The following is a 19,097-nucleotide window of genomic DNA, read 5'->3' as shown; positions in this document are numbered from 1 at the left end:
CAGATAAAATATTAACCTGTACCATCTCTCCAACCAGCATTTTAAAAGAGGTAATAATCTCAACAAAACTTCAACACCATTTCTTGAAACTTCACCAAAAGAACCTCTGATGCTTTTACCTTCCAAGTCAATGTTTCCATTGTTCTCATTGCAGAATGTCCTGCACCTGGACCAGAGGTGCAGCAGAATATTCAGGAGATTGGTAGCAGTTATTGAAGTAACTGCCTACTATGTTAATAACTATGCAACCACCTGTGATTGCTGCAGTTCCCCTTGTTTTCTGTGTATGATGTAACCACCCCGGAGTTTGATTCCGACTGGACTCATTCAAGCAGTTATCAAGTTACCCAGTTTTCAAAACTGAAAATACCTGGGTCTTCCTTATAACTTGTTTGATAGTCACTCTTACTGTCATCTGCTGCATTTTCTATGGCAGTGTGTGACTGCCACTTGGAAAATACACTTGAGAAAGCTGGGCTCTGGGGTACAGGGCAATGCCTTCAGCTATTCATCAAGCCCTGAAACTCGCTGCTTGAGCTCGAGCATCTGATGGTATTTTCTACATATCTGGTTATTCAGGGCACATGATCTGTTTCAGAGTTCTCACTTAAAGTTGGATACTCATGAAATATATTTCAGCTGTGATATTCAGTCCATTGACTTCCAATTCGCTGAGATGCTGGCCTCTTTTTAAAAAAAAAGAGACACTATCCTAAACATGTAAGATATGGACAGCTCAAACAATGAAAAATAAGCTGTTAAATTCTAAGAGGCTGATGTCTGAAACTCATTCCTCACAGACTAAAATTGTAAAAATGTTAACTAAAAACTCTAGAATTCTGTCCATTGATGAGAAACCATGAACACTGCCATTAGCACATGAGCAGCATGTATGAAGAGATGCTATTTCTTATCCTTTTTTATATCATCTGCATCAATTGTAGCTTTACTAGATTCTGATGTTCACCCATTGCTACTCTTCGTATGAATTTCTATGGTCCTTGTTAAGCCACTGACTTGATGAAATTGACAATGAGGAACGTGCCTGGCTATGAAATTATGAATTGGAATCCAGTTCTGCAACTAATGACGAGCCTCAGTGCCATACGGATATTCAAGCTGCTTAATCTGTTCTGAAATGACGTCATGTTGCATGGTGATAGAGCCACACAGCAGGGTAGAGAATGACAGCCATCAGATTATACCACCCCCCCCCCCCCCCCCCAATGGAGGAGATTACCAGACAGATAGAGAAGAAGATTCGAGGATGTGCTCAAAGCTTCCCTGCAGAAGAGCAACATCCCCACTGTCTCCTGGGAGCCCTGGGCCCATGACCACTCAAAGTGGAGGAGGAGATTCAGAATGGTATTGAGAACCTTGAGGGCACATATAGAGGGCATACATAGTGAGCACACAGACACCCTGTGGAAGCTGTGGAAGGACTGTGCCACCACATCAGCTACACATGCACCCGTTCCGACAGCGGGCCCCTTTTGTGGAACAGTCTGTGGTTCCCACATTGGCCTCATTGAGCCATCTCATCACCCATAATACTGGTGTGGAAGAAAGTCATCCTGGATTCCAAGGGACTGCTTAAGAAGAAGAGAAGAATAGAAATCGATGGTTACATCATGCAAGGAAGCCTTCGTATCATCTTATACCATTCATAGCTCATCTTGCTCTGTGCAAAAGCTGTACAATTAAATTCCACTCCCTTGTTCTTTCCCCATATCCAAACAAATGTTTCTCTTTCAAGTATTCATCCAAACCCCCTTTGAAAATTTGCTTTCACTACGCTTTCAGGCAGTGCATTTCAGACAACAAACTGCTGCTTAACATATTATTTTCTCAGTAGTTGAAAAATAAAAACCTGCAGATGTTGGAAATCTGTAATAAAAATAGGAAATGGTGGAAATACTTGGGTCTGGCAGCATCTGCATTGAGAGAAACAGTTAATACTTCATTTTTCTTCCTGACCTGCTGAGTGTGTACAGCATTTTTTGTTGATTTTATTTTTTCATGTCTTTTATAATATTCTTGCAACTTGCATTAAATCCCTGTCTTCTGGTTTCCAATTTCCAATCAATTTTGCAAGGGAAATAGCTTGTCCTTATTTACTCCATAAAAATCCTTGAAGATATTCTGTGTCCCCATTAATTCTCTTCTCTTAACCTTATCTGCTGTAAAGAAATCTGTCCCATTTTCTCTTGTCTCTTATATTGGGCTGTCATCCATGATGCTGTCTCATAGATTTCATCTGTAACTTCACTGTGGCCTTGAAATCCTTTGCAGATCTCAATGTAAACCTCCAATAATGCTCAATTCATGTTTTATATATGTTTCACATAATTTTTTGTACTGTATACTTCTGTTTATAAAGCCATGAATACATAAGCCTCTTTCCACCTTCAGAGTTGTGAATGTACACTTCTCCTCTACCCCTTATTAAAATTTTACACGTGTCTGTGTGTGTATGTATGTGTGTGTATATATATATATAGTATTTCCTCTGGTTCATTAGTCCAGCATGTTATAATTCTCCTTGCTTTTTGCTATGTTACTGAGTTTCACACCTTTCATATCAAGTCCAGGTCAATTATTAACAGCAGTGTTAATGTTTCAGATTTATAATCTTCCATTCAAATGTGACAAGTCAGCTTGTTTTGTAAATGTTGCCTGATTTGCTGGGTCTTTCCAACATTTTATATTAGATCTCCAGCATTCACTGCATTTTGCTCCAGAATGAGTAGACCAGTGGTAAGAATTGGGTAACATCTACAAAATGCTGAACTGAACATCAGTGCTAAACTTAGCAGTATATCCCATGGGCTGTCTCGTATAGCGAGATCATGGAGGGATGCATCCAGGTTGTTGTTTGTACCTTGGTTATATCACTTGATGTACCTTTTGTTACCAACTTTACCAATGATTAACATCAGAACCACAGCATCACCTCCCTCTGGCTTCCCACATCCTTTCCTTTATTCTATGGTCTACTGTCCTCTCCTATTGGATTCCTCCTTCTCCAGCCCTTTGCCTCTTCCACCTATCACCTAGCTTCTCACATCATTCCCTTTCATCTCCCCCTCCCCCACCCACCTACTTTCCCCCTCTCACCTATCACCTGCCAGCTTGTGCTCCTCCTCCTCCCCCTCCCTCGGCTTTTTATTCTGGCTTCTGCCCTCTTTCTCTCCAGTCCGGATGAAGGGTCTTGACCGGAAATGTAGACTGTTTATTCCCCTCCATAGATGCTGCCTGACCTGCTGAGTTTCTCTGGCATTTTGTGTGTGATGCTCATTACAAGTGATATCATGGTATTACAAGCAGAGTCATAGATTTTAAGTAAACACCAGGAATTACATCATTAGGTGGCATCAGGGATCAACTAAAGATACCACATTGATGTTAATCACTCCCATTAAAATTCTTCATTTCAACTTTTTACCAATCTTTATTGCTCATGACCAAATTTGGTCTGATGATCAATCAATTGTAGTTGTAGCTCTGTGACAGAGCAGAACAAAAAAGGATAAGCTTGTTATATTTCTTGAACAAGTACTGTAGTTGTGGTATGCCTAATTGGTGACATTATTAAACTTGGCTATAAAGATCAAGAAAATTAAATGAGCGAGTTGATTTTAGCATGCTTGTGGTTAGGTGGTTGTTGATGGCTTTAGTGCCCCTTGTCTGCAGGTATTTGCTCTTTATCACTGCAAAATAAAAGTGTCTAGATTTACATATAAAGAATGATGACATTTCAGAAAACATCTGTGGAGCCATTATTTCGCAATGTCTGTTTTTGGATGGGAACGTTTTTTTAACACATCCCACTTTTCTCGCTCTCATCTGTTTTTCTGTCACTGCCTTCAGACCATCCTAAATTGCAGTATATAGGAAATTTCTTGTCTTTTCTATAAAGTGCTGATATTCTGCTTATTTGGTCCTCATTTCTTGCTATGTTATTTGATTTCTGATTCTACCAGCTAAATAGTGATGGATCTGTTTTTATGCAAATAGTGATTTCTGTTCAAACTTCATATCCCAGTCTGTGTGATTTCAGGAAAAAAAAGGTTTCTTCCAAAACAGGAAACCAAAGAAATAAATTGCAGTATGCTTGCTCTATAATGAAGCATCCTAGAAAGCTCGAACCAGTAACTTACAGATTTACTTAATTCTTCTGCTGATAAACTAAAATGCTCTTCCACAATGCAGGAAATCAAATGCCAGCTCAGCCTCCCAATAGCCAATCAGATGCTAGCTCTCATCCGGCCATGAACCAGTCACCAATGTCACAGGATAGAGGTTTGTAATTTCAATAACTTCATTTCTGTGTGATCTATGAATCAAGTTGAATAAGTTAAGCAATATTGTCAGTGCGTGTGCTTTAATTTAATTTTGGGCATAACTTGACTTACAACTTATTTTATGAAGTATGTACATTTGACAAACTACCTCTTTGGAAAATTATTTGTTAAAATATTTAACTAATTTTCAAATAAATTAGCAGAACTTGATTAATCATCGTTGAGTGCACCAATTAGGAAATTATGATGTAAAGTAGAAATTTGATTTAGAGTCTGAAATTGAAATTCTTGTAACAAGTTAATCATCGGTTTGTCTGTGCAGGAACAGCTACTACACCTGATGATTCTCTGTGAGAGGACTTGCTTTCGAAATCCTTATTCTTAAATTGTATTATTGTTGTATCATGCTTGATGTTTGAATATTTGTGAGGCTGAACATAGAATTAAAGAAAAGTTAACTGTTCAAAGGACATTCTGTTGATGATTCAAACAGTTTGCATCTTTGTTTTTCATTCTTGGCCACGGTTGCACAATTGACAATTTTATCTAGTCCTTGTGTCTAGAATAAAATTTAGAATTTTGTCACCCTGTCAAGTTCTCTTGCCATTTCAGCCTCAGAAAATGTAAACGTAATCAATTTGAGAAAATTTATAAATTTGTAGAATCTTAAAGCAGGGAGACCATTGAGCCTATCACCTCTTCACTAGCTCCAGATCAAAACCATGACCCTTTCCCTCAAAGCCTGACATTTTTCTATCCTCACTTATGTATTCAAAGTTACTGTTTGATCCACTTCGACCAATTCCAGTTTCTGCTTTGGTTTTCCTGTTAAAATTCCATGCAAGTGCACATTGTGGTAAATCTTTCTGAACGAGGCGTAATGCATCGAGTCTCCACTTATATGTGCTTTGCTTAGAGTGCAGGTGCTGATCCTTTTCACCTTTGACTTGGGCCATGAGTCGTAGTGAAGCTTGCTTTCTTTACCAAAAGAGTTATAATCTGAATATGATAAAATATGATAGCTCACTGAGAAATGAAATTGTTAACACTTTGACAGTGTTAAAAGTTAAAGCTGACTTTTATTTCTCTTCCACCTCTTCTGGGGGGAGGTAAATTTTTGTTGAGATGCTGTTCCTTGAGATGTTCATCCAGAACATCCTCACAGCCTTACAGCCTTTTGACAGAGGACAATGAGGTTGGAGTTTCACCTCTATTTTTTCTTAAACAGTATTTATATGTATTTTGAATTGACAGAGGACAATGAGGTTGGAGTTTCACCTCTATTTTTTCTTAAACAGTATTTATATGTATTTTGAAATATTAATGGAACTACAGCAGCTGGTGCAGATCCTAAAAATGTTTTTAATGTATCAAACTCTTAGATAGCCATAAGAATATTAAAGTAAAATAATCACTCAGCCCATTATCCAAGCCAAGAGTTACCATTCAAATAAAGGGAGTCTCCAGTTCTACCCCAGGTATGATCTGGAGAAGGATCAGAGAGGCAGATTCCCCAGTGCATTGCTGGGAAATCCTGAAGTTCTCTGCCTCATCACTCGAGTCCACAGGGAGTCCAGTGATGGGGAAGAGTGACAGATGCACCACTGACTCTAGTTCGCAGATCTGCTCAATTTCAGACTTAATTTTGTGGGAATGGCTGAATGCTTTGAGTTCATTTTAGAACCATGTGATACCATAATAATGTGTATAATGTAAACTTTAAAAGGTTTTGCCACTTTGCTGGGTGCAATAAATAATATTATTTACTCACACTTGTAAAGGAAGCACTGTCATTGAGGGAATAAAAATCAGAGATGCATATGATCATCCAGATGTCTGACCAAAATTTGATTCAATTATATGATCTCAAGGTTTTAAGCAAAATGTACAGAAACTGTGTTCTGAAAGGTTTTACTGACGAGTTTAATTTGGGTTTTGGTAGATAGCATCAACTGTGTGTTGATATCTTTTATTTCCTTTCTGTGAATATTACAGCAAGCTTAGTAGTATTTAAGATTTACCAAAAGGGGATCAAATATTCTGCTTGTAAAAACTGAATTGTGTTAGGGCTCAGCTACCATATGTGACAGGAGGAACTATTTAGATTCAATCGCTGAAGGTTAATGGTGCCAAGGAACAGCATCTCAGCAAGAATTTACCTTCCCCAGAAGAGGTGAAAAAGAAATAAAAGCTCCTAAATTTTAACACTGCCAAAGTGTTAACAATTTCATTTCTCAGTGAGCTATCATATTTTATCATATTCAGATTATAACTCTTTTCATAAAGAAACCATGTAATCAAGATAAATCAAACAATGCCAATGAAGGATGCATTACTTGTCAGTCTTTTTTTTTCTTCCCTCCTTAAGTAATTTCTTACTGGGGCATAGTTCCATGAGCACTTCTGTCAATGTGAATGAGATCCTGTCCACCAGATCTCATAGGCATAGATTTACTGCAGTAGGAGCTGCATTCTCTTCTGACATTCCTTGTATTTCCCCCCCCCCCACCCATTTCCTAACTGAATGGCCCAGATCAGTTGCATCTCATACCACTCCTTCAACATGGATCATATTGCTCAGCATAGCATAGAGATTGTAGCCAGGGCCTTCATAAATTGACAACTTAGTAGATAAAGTCACCAAGTTTTGGGAGAGCTCACTGTGTTGTATCTTGGAAAAGTGTGTTTCTTGTGAGGTTTTAATGGTGATGCTGATTAGTACATATGATCCAGTTATCTGAAACAACAAAAGCATGCAACTTAAGGCTATATTAATGGTGCAGATTTTTATTTTTTTTTTAGTGACCATTGTAAGATTGACATTTGAAATCTTCTTCCTGTTTAAAAGAAACCTTTATTCTCTCATCTGGCTTTGTTTTGTTGTTGCCATCCCTTAATTAGTACACTCACTAGTAGAACCCAAAGGAAACATAGATTTTTCCTTGCTCAGTTGTTAGCCTGCAAATAGAATAAAATTAAAGTTTGATCCTTTAAACATCTTTTTCAGTGAGGAAAATATGTGTAAAAGATGCAAATCCTATTGTAGGAGATTATATATTTTGTGCGTGTGTGTGTGTATGTATGTATATATGTAGTGCTTTTGATTTCACTCTTTCCTAACCTCACTTTTGGTACTAAATAGATGTAGATCACTTCTGTATGTAAAGTCTAGGGCTACAAACTATTGCTCTGTTCACTCTGCTCTCCAATTGTGTAATTATCCTTTGGAAGTCTTTATCAAGTAAATGAGCAAAGATAACGTTCATCTGTGTGTCTTCAAGCAGCAAAGTTTGAGTCTGGGACTCCTTAACCTTCCATTTGAAACTTACTGGTTGTCAGTTGATCAAAAGGTTCATTTCATTGCCATTTTCAAAGTTTAACTACATTTAAATCCTACTTAGCTATGGTAATAGACTACATTGTTTAGAACAAACTCATTTGATAGAGAGGCAAAATAGATAAACCTAAATAATAAGTTTGTTCTATCGCTGTTGTAGGGATAAATTAGTAAAGGATTTAAGAGTTAAAATAAATTGAAATATTTTTTGGCTTTACTCTGATATAAAAATCACTCTACATGATGCTAAGACTAAAACCTGAAAAGGGCTACTCATTTCTGTTGACTATCACTTATACTTTATGCTAGTTTCTACAGAAACTGGAGTGAACCAGACACCTTGGACTTTTCAAGTATAAATTCATAATGCATTTCCAACTGTACACTTAAATACTCTTGTATTGTTGTGCAAGTCAAGCAAATGTGCACCCAGTCTACTCTAAACCAGTTCTTTTTGAGAGCATAATGACAACATAGGTTAACCATGATTTTCATTAACTAAACTAGTTAGCAGCATTACTTCCACAGCTCCATGACTGACTCAATCAAGCTTAACTATGTTGTTAGTATGATTAAATGATGGAAAGTAAAGTGGTACTCCATGAAATTTAGCTGAAGGACAATTCGGTGCCTTAATTTTCAAGGAGAGCTGAACACACCAAGGTAGTGTTAGCTTTGTAATTTCGTGTTATAATTAGGTTTCTCTCTTTTCTTTTTATGTCTGTGCATATGTCTGTCTAAACCTCTTACTTTTTCTCTTTCTCTCTGTAGGTTTCATGCCAGGTGTCCAGAGAAATGCACAAGTATCTCAATATGGATCTCAGCAAACCGGTCCCCCCATGTCTCCACACCCATCACCTGTTGGACAGATGCACACTGGTATGGGGCCTTATCAGCAGACCAATTCCAGCAGCACTTATGGCCCCCAAAGTGGCCAGTTTGGGCCACAAGGTAAGAAAAGGAAACCTAAAGTTAAATTCAGTAGAGACTATTTTAAAATGCCTAGGTACAAATGATGATGAAAAGGGAACGTTTAGCTAGATTCATGAATATTGAGAGGTTCATCAGAAGGAATCTAAAGAGTCATGACTGAGGCTGCACCTTACAAAAAAAATGTTCAAAAGCAGCTTTTACTTTGGGTGGTACTCAAAGGTATTTCACACTGATAAGATCTCTTTATTAAGCGTATGTACATCAAAACACACAGTGAAATGCAAGTTTGCGTAGAATGTTCTGGGGGCAGCCCACAAGTGTCACCACGCTTCTGGCGCCAACATAGCATGCCCACAACTTCCTAAGCCATACGTCTTTGGAATGTGGAAGGAAACCAGTGCACCCAGAGGAAACCTCAGCAGTCACAGGGAGAACTTACAAACTCCTTACAGAGAACGTACAAACTCCTTACAGACAACGGCTGGAATTAAATCCAGGTCGCTGGCGCTTTAATAACATTATGCTAACTGCTACACTACCATGATCAAAATTGGGAAAATTGGCAGTTTTGGTTTGAAATTCTTTGTCCCAGCAAGAGACTTGAGGTTCACTTGTGCTTTATTTGTATATGGATGATTATTTGATTGCTGTTTGAGGAAAGGTAACAAGCATGACCTGCTTCATGTATTACCAGCTTGATTTCATAATTCCTGAACATTTCCATGCGATAGGCACTTCTCCTCTGCAACCAAAATTTAAAGAAAATCTCATCATTGACTGCAGCTAGAATTATTGCTCAAATAACTATTTTCTTGACTATTGTAGAGCTTTTATGCATGTGTTATTATGGACTATTTACAGTTTCCAGTGATTTTTAAATGGACAAAAGAATCTTGGGTTCACCCATTGGAAGCCTGGTATCCAAGTGTTGATTAAATCCTTGGTAGACAAGTACCTGGATAAAACATGCTACCATGTATTTCTCATTTTCACTGAGCTTCCTGGAATGTGTATCAAAACACAAACATAGAAGTAGCATAATCTTTGTGACAACTTCTTAACAGTGGCTGGGGCAATCAGACATATTGTATTCCTCACAGTAAAATTGCAGATTACAGATCAGCACAGCTTGAAGTCAAAGGAAGGGAACATAAAGAGGAAGTTAGGCCAGGCCAAACTTTCAAGCATTTTCTATTAGCATGCTGCATTGTGGCAAATGTAAAGATGTATGAAACGATTGCCTGATTTTCTTTACTGAGAATAGTAAGTTTCAGTATGTTGTTATGCTTTGGAAGACATTGTGGAAACAGAGTCAATAGTAACGTTGAAAAGGGAAAATATTTTCTAGGCAGTAGAACTTATTCTTCCTTAACACCACCCCTCCCCCTGGAGATATTCCTTTCCTGGGGATATAATTCTATTGTTCATTGTGAGGGTGAATTCACGATCTGACGATACTATGACAGGAATTCCTTTCCACTGAATTCAGGACAGTTTAACGCCTCGGGATGGTTGTAGCATCATCAGGTACAAGTGAGTAGGGGCAAGACTGTGAACAATGGAGAGTCAAATGCAGATAGTTAGCATGTATAGATATGAAGACAGCAAAGGAAACATCTATTTTTCAAATGAATATTGTGTGTGAAAACATTAGGTATTAAATGGTGGTTTTGGCGGGTTTTTTGTTTGCATAAAATTGGATAGCCTTTATAAAGCTACCAGTTAATTTGAACTTTTGATTTAAAATTGAACTTTCAAAAGCCTCTATAATACAGACCAGATAATGCTCTTATGCAATAAATCAAGACAGGCTAATGCACAACCTAGAGCACCACATGTCTGAAGTTCTTTCAGGAACTCTATATTTTCCTCCAGGAGCATCAAAAGTTGGATAGGCAGAAGTGGTAATTTCTTCAGTGTCACCACTGGTTTGGCATATAAACCAAGATACAGCCTTTGAGGACCTTTTAAATATAATGGTATACCTACTTATTACAACAAAGGAAGCAATTCGGCCCATTAGGTCCCTGCCAGCTCACAGCAGAGCAGTCTCATCATTTTCCCACCTCTTATTTACCAGTATCCCTGCAACTTATTTCCTCTCACGTGGCTATCCATTCTTTCTTGATTTTGTTTTGCTGCATGCTACACTGAAGCAGATACAGAAGTTTACAGCAGCCGGTTAACCTGTCAAATGTATAACTATTGAGGATCTGGTATGAATTATTTGTAAAAATTTCCCAGATGAAAACAAATTCACCTCAACTAAATAAAGCTAGTGTTTCTTCTTGGTTTTTATTTCCTAAGTGGAAAGACTCTTCAGATGCAGGGTTTGATAATGCATTAAGGAAGAAAGAGCTGGATTATTTTAGGGGTGGGGGGGTGATTTTGGGTCTATACATTTTAAGAAGCCCTCTGGTTGTCATTGTACATAAATAAGGTGTAGGATGATGAAAAGATCTTCACTCTGATTTGTACCCAAACAGTTAACAGCTTGGGCCACAACTCATATTAATGACTTGAATGAAGACACCAAAGTTATGGTTGCTGAATGTTCTGATAAGACAAAGATAGGTAGGAAAATATGTTGTGCAAAAGACACCAGGAAGTCACACAGGGATGTTGAATGGGCACACATCTGGTAAACTGAGAATAATATGGGAAAATGTGAAATTGGCAGGAAAAATAAAAAGCATATTATCCAAATGGTGAGAAATTGCAGAGCTTTGCTATCGCAGAGAATCTTAGTACATAGTTCATATAATTTAGAGAGCTAACCAAATGACATCACTCATTGCTAGGGGAATTGAACGCAAAAGTAAGAACATTATCCTTCAGTGATGTAGCGCATTGGTGAGACCTTCAGGAGTACTGTTTAGTATTGGTCTTTTATTTAAGGAAGGAAGTTAAAGCGTTGGAAGCAGTTTGGGGAAGGTTTACTTGAGTAATGCATGGAATGTGCAGGTTGTGTTATGAGAAATGTTGGACAGACTAGGATGTATCCACTGAAGTTCAGAAGAGTGAGAGGGATGATTGAAACATGAGATTCTGAAGGGTGTGAATCGAATGGATCTGGAGGTGATGCTTCCCCCTTTGGGAGAATCTTGAATGGGGAATCACTGTTTAAAAATAAGGTATCACTCATTTAAGACTGAAATGAAGTGAGGTGATATCTCTTTCTCTGAGTGTTGTAAGTCTTTGGACCTCTCTCAAAGAGTACTGGAGGCAAATTCTTGGGACGGACAGAGTCTTGATGGGCAAGGGGGTGAAAGGTTACCAGAGGTAGACAGAAACATGGAGTTGAAGTTGCACTTAGATCAGCCACCATCTTAAATGGTGAGTGGACATGAGGAACAGGAGTAGTGATTCTAATTTGTATGTTCAAATGCCCTGGAACCAGCTATGATGTGTCCGGGTGCAGATATTAGACATGCATGTAATGATGGAATACTGGTTTTAATAAGACATTTTAACCTTTATTTGATTAGGGGTAAGCAATCTACCTCCTAAAACCAACAATAAGGCAGGCCATATTAGACTTAGTTTTCTTGAGTCTGAGCCAGATTTAGTTATCGGCGTAACATTGCATGGACAAGTATCTGATGATGATGGTGGTGACCTGGATTTTGCTGAATAAGTGTCAGTAAGCTTCAGACTTTGTGCTCTGTTACTGCAACCCAAGGTTGCTGGCTGAATTCCACTGGCAATTTTCCAATGTGTTCTGTCCCTGGATTCCCCATGATTTCAAGCAACTAGTGTGATTAGCAGAGATTCATTTGCTTTTGCATTGAGATATCTGTTCTTGCATCCTGTGCCAGTTTAGACCTGGTGCATTATCTGAGCCCATATATTTTAATGGGGATTTGTAGCACTGTAGGGAGAAAAGAGGGTGTTCATCTTGGCTATTCATTGCACAGAGTTTCTGCTGTATAAGCAGGGCCTGGCAGCATTGCTGAAATGCGCCATACTTATAAAGTTATTATAATACGCTATGCTTAGAATGAAATGATACCAGAGATGAGGATTTCAGTAATGAGGAGCAGCAAGAGCATTTCCCCTACTACTGCTCATGGAGCAGGGAAGGGTAATGAATATTTGATAAAGATGTTCACAGTGAAAGGTCTCATAAAGCAGACAGAAAGAGGCTTTTCATTTTCAATAAACATATAAGGTGGTAGGAGAACCAGAAAGGAGGGAAAAGGTGAGAGAAGACATTTTTTTTTACACACAATGTTCTTACGATATGCATGCACTGCCTAAAAGGATGTTAGATGTAGATTCAATATTAACTCACAAGATGGAACAAAAATAATTTGCAGTGTTGTAGATAAAGAGATGTTAAGTAGGACTATCAGGATAACCATTTTTAAAATTTGGCATGGGGACCTCAAGCTGTATGGCTCCAAAATTATAGTGAAACTGTTTAGTATTTCCAAAACCAGGATTGCTGAGATGTAGCACAAACAACTTTACCATGACAATGTTCCCTTTGTTGCCATGTGGTTAACAAGAAAGAAAGTCTCCTTTTGTAGTTGTCAAAGAATTAAGCCAAGAAAGAAGGGAGCAGTGGGGTTTAAACTGTGTGCGCCAATTAAGTCTCAACTTTAACGTCGTCATAATACACTCGTTTCTGGCGCGTGAGGTTTTGAGTTCAACTCCCAATCCAGAGATTTGAGCACAGAATTGAAGTTAGTACAGTTGAGAGGGATTCTGTTTTTCAGATTAAGCATTTCACCAAAACCCTTTTTGTCCCAAGTGAGTACAAAATATCCCATGGGACTATTTGATGAACTAAATCATTCTCCCAGTATCGTGGCTAGCATTCAGCTCTCGTACAATATCACTGAAACAAACTGGTCATTTATCTTTTTGTTTGACCTTGCTGTGCCAATTTGGCTATTGTATTCCCCTATATCACCACAGAGACTACACCTCAAAATGCTTAATTGATTGCTATGTTCTGGAGTCTCTTGAACTTGTAAAATACACTTTGTGAAATAACTTCTTTACATATGCACTGCTGAATCAACACTTATATTGGTTCATTTCTGGCATCACTGTGGCTGCAAGTTGTTTATTGGACATTTTTGTTGTCCCATATTGTAAAGAATTCATTTGGTTGTCCTCTGTGTGGATTAGTACTTTAACCATCCTGAACTCCTAGTTAAGGAAGTTCTGATTAATAATACACTTCCATTTGTCTGAGGTCAGGCATTCAGTTTGTTTTTTGCATAGAATTTGCTTACTACTGTCTGCCTTGAGTTTGTGCTCCGTGCTACTACCTGCAGTGGAAATACATAGACAAAAGTTCTCATAAGGCCTGTATCATTAAGATTTTATTTTAAATATTATCTGTCAAATGCCTCACTATTGTGATTCAAGATCCTAGAAGCAGCCACAGTTGACATTCTGTCTTTTCTCAAAACAGATGAATGATACCACAGTGCACTGTGATCATTACTCTTTGTTTATTTTGGGTCATCTGAATTTGTTTCTATCCCACTTATTATGTTTATTCATCTCAGCCTTGTGTGGCCTTTTGCTCATGTTATTCTGAGAAAAGTCTTTTACTTGTGGACAACCAACTGCAGTCCCTGTCGGATTATTAGTAAACTGAAAGCTTCTTTTGCCAACAGACGCATCAAGTAAAAGAAAGGTTCACAATAATGAAAATCCCTCTGTTGCTGAGAAATGATGCAGGAAATAAAGGGAAAAAGGATGACAAGCAAACAGCAAAAGGTTAAGAAGCAAAGATAAAAAAGAAAGGGATTGTCAAAGCACATGAGGCAGGTGTACAAAATAGAAAAGGGGGAAATTACTGAGTACAAATATTCAGACTCTTGGCCTACTACTGCTACTCACCCATTGAACCTGGCGTGAAGAGCAAGGGAGAAAATTATTAATAGATTTGGCAGCTGAGTTGTGAAGGAGACAATGGTATGGTCCTTGTGTTTACTGTGGATTCTCCTGGAGCAGGTTGTGCCATGACAGTTAAAAGAAATGGCAGCACCCATGGAGCGGAAGGAAAGGAAAGGGGCGCTGTCGGTCTGGAAGTAGCAAAGATCGTCGACGAGACTGTTGGAGGTAAGAATCTGAAAGAGGAAAGTACAAAATAGGAGGGTTTGATAGTTGGTAAATCTCATACACAGCAAAATAAGAATATAAAGAACAAAAGAGAGAAAGTGGGCATTAATTGACCTTAAAACAGTAAACTATATTCATGTGTGCAGGGGGAAGGTAAAACATCTTGGGAATCTGGGGATAACCAGGTTATAGCAATGAAGCCAGTGTATTATTTTGCTGATACTAGATTACCAATGCGCACAATTCATCATTTTCGGTTAGATATAGTCAGTGGCTGGAAATCTAGACCAATTACAAAAAGTTCTGCAAGAAGTTTTTCATGCTGAAAATGCATAAAACAAAGTGTCTATTTTTGAGAAATTTTCCAGCTTCTTTTTAGATTTAAAAATATAGTGGAACATGAGAGCCAGTTTTTTTTTTAACCTGGGTCCAGCCAAAAAAGATTGGCATAAATGCTGCTTTTAGTTTGTAGGACTTCATTTAAATTACTTGATGATTACATTTTTAGTACCAAATTTGAATATTGTTTTGTAATATATGTTGCTATAAACAAATTATTGTGTGATTCCATTTTTAAGCACAAAAATTTCATTTAGATGCAAGTGGATTATAGTTAGTTAGCAAAATTAAATTCTCTGGCATATATGTATCTAAATGTTGCCAAAAGCTTCATCATTTTAAATTTTACAGCTTGCAGCTGTTTTTGATTAACTGCTGTTGTACTGATCTGTTTTAATGCAGGTTCTTACTACTAAATTTGTTCCTAGTTCATTTATTGTAGTAAAATGGCTTAGAACTGGGTTGACATTGCCCAGCCCCAATTTGTAAACAGTATCAAGTTCAGCTGTTAGCTGGGTCCAAGAGTTTATCATGTTTATCCATGCTCAAACATTCAAGTAGCTTCCAGATCTCAAACTGAGTGGATCTTTCACATGGTATCAGATACATTTCAGTACATTTCTGAACTCTACTTCTCTGAAAATAGTAAGGGATTACTTTACTCACTGACTGCTTCTGAAACTACCTTTTATAATATACACAATTCCAAACAACCTCTCTCAACTATATGGAGGCAGGAGCCTTCCACTGCATTGGGTGTGAATTATTTATTAATTGCAAAGACAAATTAACATATTTGTTTGCAATAGTTAAGAAGGCATCATAAAATTGTATGATGACATTTTAAGTACTGTCCACTACAGAGTTTTTTTTATTTCCAAAAAACCTTGCGTGAATTGCAAAGAGAAAACTATTCATCATTGGGTTTTTTTGTTAAATCTTTTCTATGGGATAATAATCTAAAAAGTCTCAGAATTTGCACTCTCACTGGAGCTCAACAGCTAAGAACTGCCAAAAGTTCTTGTAAGACCTTGGAAGGAGAGATTGATTATTCTTGTGCAGTGAGTTTATAGTGCTCCAAGGGACTAAGGAAAATTGACTTGGAAGGGCCTCAGTGTACCTTCAGCGGAGCAGCTGTCAGCCATTCCAGCTGACAAAGAATCGAAACTTGCAAGTAGCAATACAAATGTCTTCATCTCTGGGATTTGGGATGGGGCGCGTCCATTCTTTCACACATCCGTGAGGTCTGCTCTACCATGCACATAGTATTTAGAGGCTCAAGTGATGGCCACCTGGATATAACAGTGCAAATGCTGGAATTCAAACTGAAAACAGAGCAATATAAAAGTAGAGAAGAGGATGAGATTAATTCTAATCCTTTCAGTCTGGGCTCGGTTTGAATTTGAGCCCCAGAAGACAGATTACTAACTCACAGAGCCACTCCGTGCCTGGAACCAATTCTTTAAGTAACTTAAGTGGTTTAAGTAACAATGCTTTGCATCTTTATTTATGAACTATCAGAACCCTTCAAATATCACAGAACATAAACATGTGTCAGTGTTTTTTTTAAAAAAAAAGTCTAATTGTGCAGTGTTCAGATCTCTCCCCTGCCATAACATTGTCCAGTTGTCTCGTTTATGATGAGTAATGTTAAATTCCAGATAGATTCATCTAAATTTCTTTTTGTGTAACAAACTCTTCACTGAAGAAATTTCACGAAAGCCTCAGGAGGAAATTGATTGTTCAGAGTCCAGCTGAACTATGCTGGTCAGGCATCTGTTCAATTGATTCAGTTTAATTACTTAATCATTTGTTGCCCATCAGGATTTATGCGAACAAATTACAAACCGATTAAAGCAACATGAAAGTACAATTAGATGCTGCTTTCTGCCACTTGTTAGCCTTTAGTTTCGAGAATTATGAACAGTAATGTAATTAGTGTAAACTGTTTCCAGTTTAAATGGTATGTGTATTTTCACATCACAAATGTTCAAGGAACCAATAAAGCAACATTTAGCTACATTTCAACAATTTCTACGTCTTCCATAGAATGATCGTAGTCGGTTTCAGGCAAATGTTAGGGACCTTGCTGTCAAAAATCTTCTTAATCCGTCAACAATTGAAAAACAAATGCACATTTTTTTCTACCAAGTAACCTGTACACATTGTTCTCAATTCTGAGGCTGGATATTTAAAATCCAATCAAGAAAGATATACAATAACAGATTGTTTGAATGTGTATTCTTATTTAATGTATTTCTTATTTTTATTATAATTTCACAGCCTGTAAGAACTTAGAAGTAATGGAAGGATTCTACATTCTTTTGGTTGAGGCTATTAAAACATTGTGTGCTGTAGGGAAAATTCAGTAAAAAGAAATGCCATGTTATCAGTTGCATCAGCAATTAACAGTAGTCATCCTTATGAAATCTTTCAGTTTTGATCTTTTTCACAATTCAGCCATTTAGAAGCTTAGAGGAAGGTATTTTACTGTACTAGTAATCTAACACACTGACTCACTTTTTATTAATGATTAAACTGTAGTCTGCAAATAGGACTACTATGGTGACGTAAATAACAAAATACATAAATTCTCCTTGCAGGATTTAGTTTGACTATGATGTCACATAAGGGTACAAAACACGGCCAGCTTACTGACACTAGGCTTTCCCACAAATCTTGAAATTGATGAGAGTTTTGAGAACTGTGTCCGGGCAAGGAAGATGGGAGCATATAAAAACCAAGAAAAAGTAAAACATATGTTTCAGTGGATAAATGCAGCAAGTGATGCAGCACCAAGTAATACATACCAGGAAGTTCTGACCAGAATGTACTTTGCCAGAGCTTAGAGTGACAATAGGGTGCCATGGTTACTTCTGCTGTTGTTAGAGTGAAACAGAAAAAAATAGATTAATATTGTTTTGAGCTGCAGTGCCAATTACTGAACACTCAATTAATCTTTGTCAAAGTTCCTGTGTAGCTGACAGTTGACGGTTTTTCCGAGTCTAAACCTGTGCTCCCGTAACGATCACCACATTTGGGAAAGGGAGGGAACAGTTCTGGTTGAAAGTAATGGTCAGGGTGAGGAAATATAGAAGATAGGAGCAGAATTGGGCTATTTGGCCCTTCAAACCTGCACCACGTTCAGTACGATCATGGCTGATCATCTGTCACAATTCTATGCTCTTCCCTTACCCCTTGATGCTTGTGTCGAGAAATCTTTATTCCCTTCCTCCTCAAGCATATTTCGCGACTTAGGTTCTATTTTTAATAAGCAGTACATGTTGACAAACACAACATAATTAATTTTGGGAGAGATGGGATAGATAAAAGAAACACAACTTAGTACTTCAAATGGATTTTAGTAGTTCTTATTGGAATGATGATGAGAACAGAAACTTGTAATTTAAACAACCCATGTTAGACCAATTATTTGGTACCACTCTTTTTAATTACCTTAGATCCTTTCATTCTCCTACTCCATTTAAAACCTGACAATGGTGCTGTAATGTTTTATTCCAAAGTGTTTAACTGCACATTTTTTGTGTTGGATCTGCCACATTTTCACTCAATGTATATCACCAGTAATCTGAAGTTTTTCATATGCTGTCACAATCCTAACCTCAGTGTTAACAGTAAATTTCAATGTCTGGATCATTTATACATTTAATAAATAAAAGCAGCTCCAAGACAAACCATGTGGCCTTCCGACCATATGCCCACAACTTCCTTGAAATCTCCTGTCCGACCTTTGTTATCGTTCTCTACAGTCCCTTCTGGAACTTTTTTAAAAAATACATGTAAACTACTGAATTGTATTTTGTTTATCCATCCTGCATCTCCCAGAAATAATTCTGTAGTGTTGGTCAACAGGAAGAAACTTTTAAAGGTGGAATGTCGAGCCCTGAGTAATTCATGTTTCTCCAATGCCAAAATAGGAGAACGTCCAGGTACTTTAAGGCGGTCAACTCTGGAAGGGAAATATTACCAGAGCACAAGGAGTATTTTCTTCAGGGTGAAAGAGAGAGTGCCAGCAGATATCTGCACAATGAGGAGTATTTTCTGTTGGCTTCGAAGTCAAATCCACAGAGCTTCAGTAA

General features: G+C 37.7%; 1 protein-coding gene across 4 annotated transcripts in view; it reads left to right on the top strand.

Annotated features, from left to right (window-relative positions):
• Window positions 1-19,097, top strand: part of arid1b (AT rich interactive domain 1B (SWI1-like)) — a 349,190-nt gene that overhangs the window by 240,438 nt on the left and 89,655 nt on the right. For all 4 annotated transcript variants that reach the window (XM_052011358.1, XM_052011361.1, XM_052011359.1 and 1 more), the window contains exons 6-8: window positions 4,213-4,302; window positions 8,413-8,592; window positions 14,551-14,658. In XM_052011358.1, the coding sequence (XP_051867318.1) occupies window positions 4,213-4,302; window positions 8,413-8,592; window positions 14,551-14,658 (378 nt within the window). The remainder of the gene's footprint in view (window positions 1-4,212; window positions 4,303-8,412; window positions 8,593-14,550; window positions 14,659-19,097) is intronic.

This window comes from Pristis pectinata, chromosome 3, assembly GCF_009764475.1.
Source record: "Pristis pectinata isolate sPriPec2 chromosome 3, sPriPec2.1.pri, whole genome shotgun sequence".
NCBI lineage: Eukaryota > Metazoa > Chordata > Chondrichthyes > Rhinopristiformes > Pristidae > Pristis > Pristis pectinata.
This window is presented reverse-complemented; position numbering and strand designations above follow the sequence as displayed.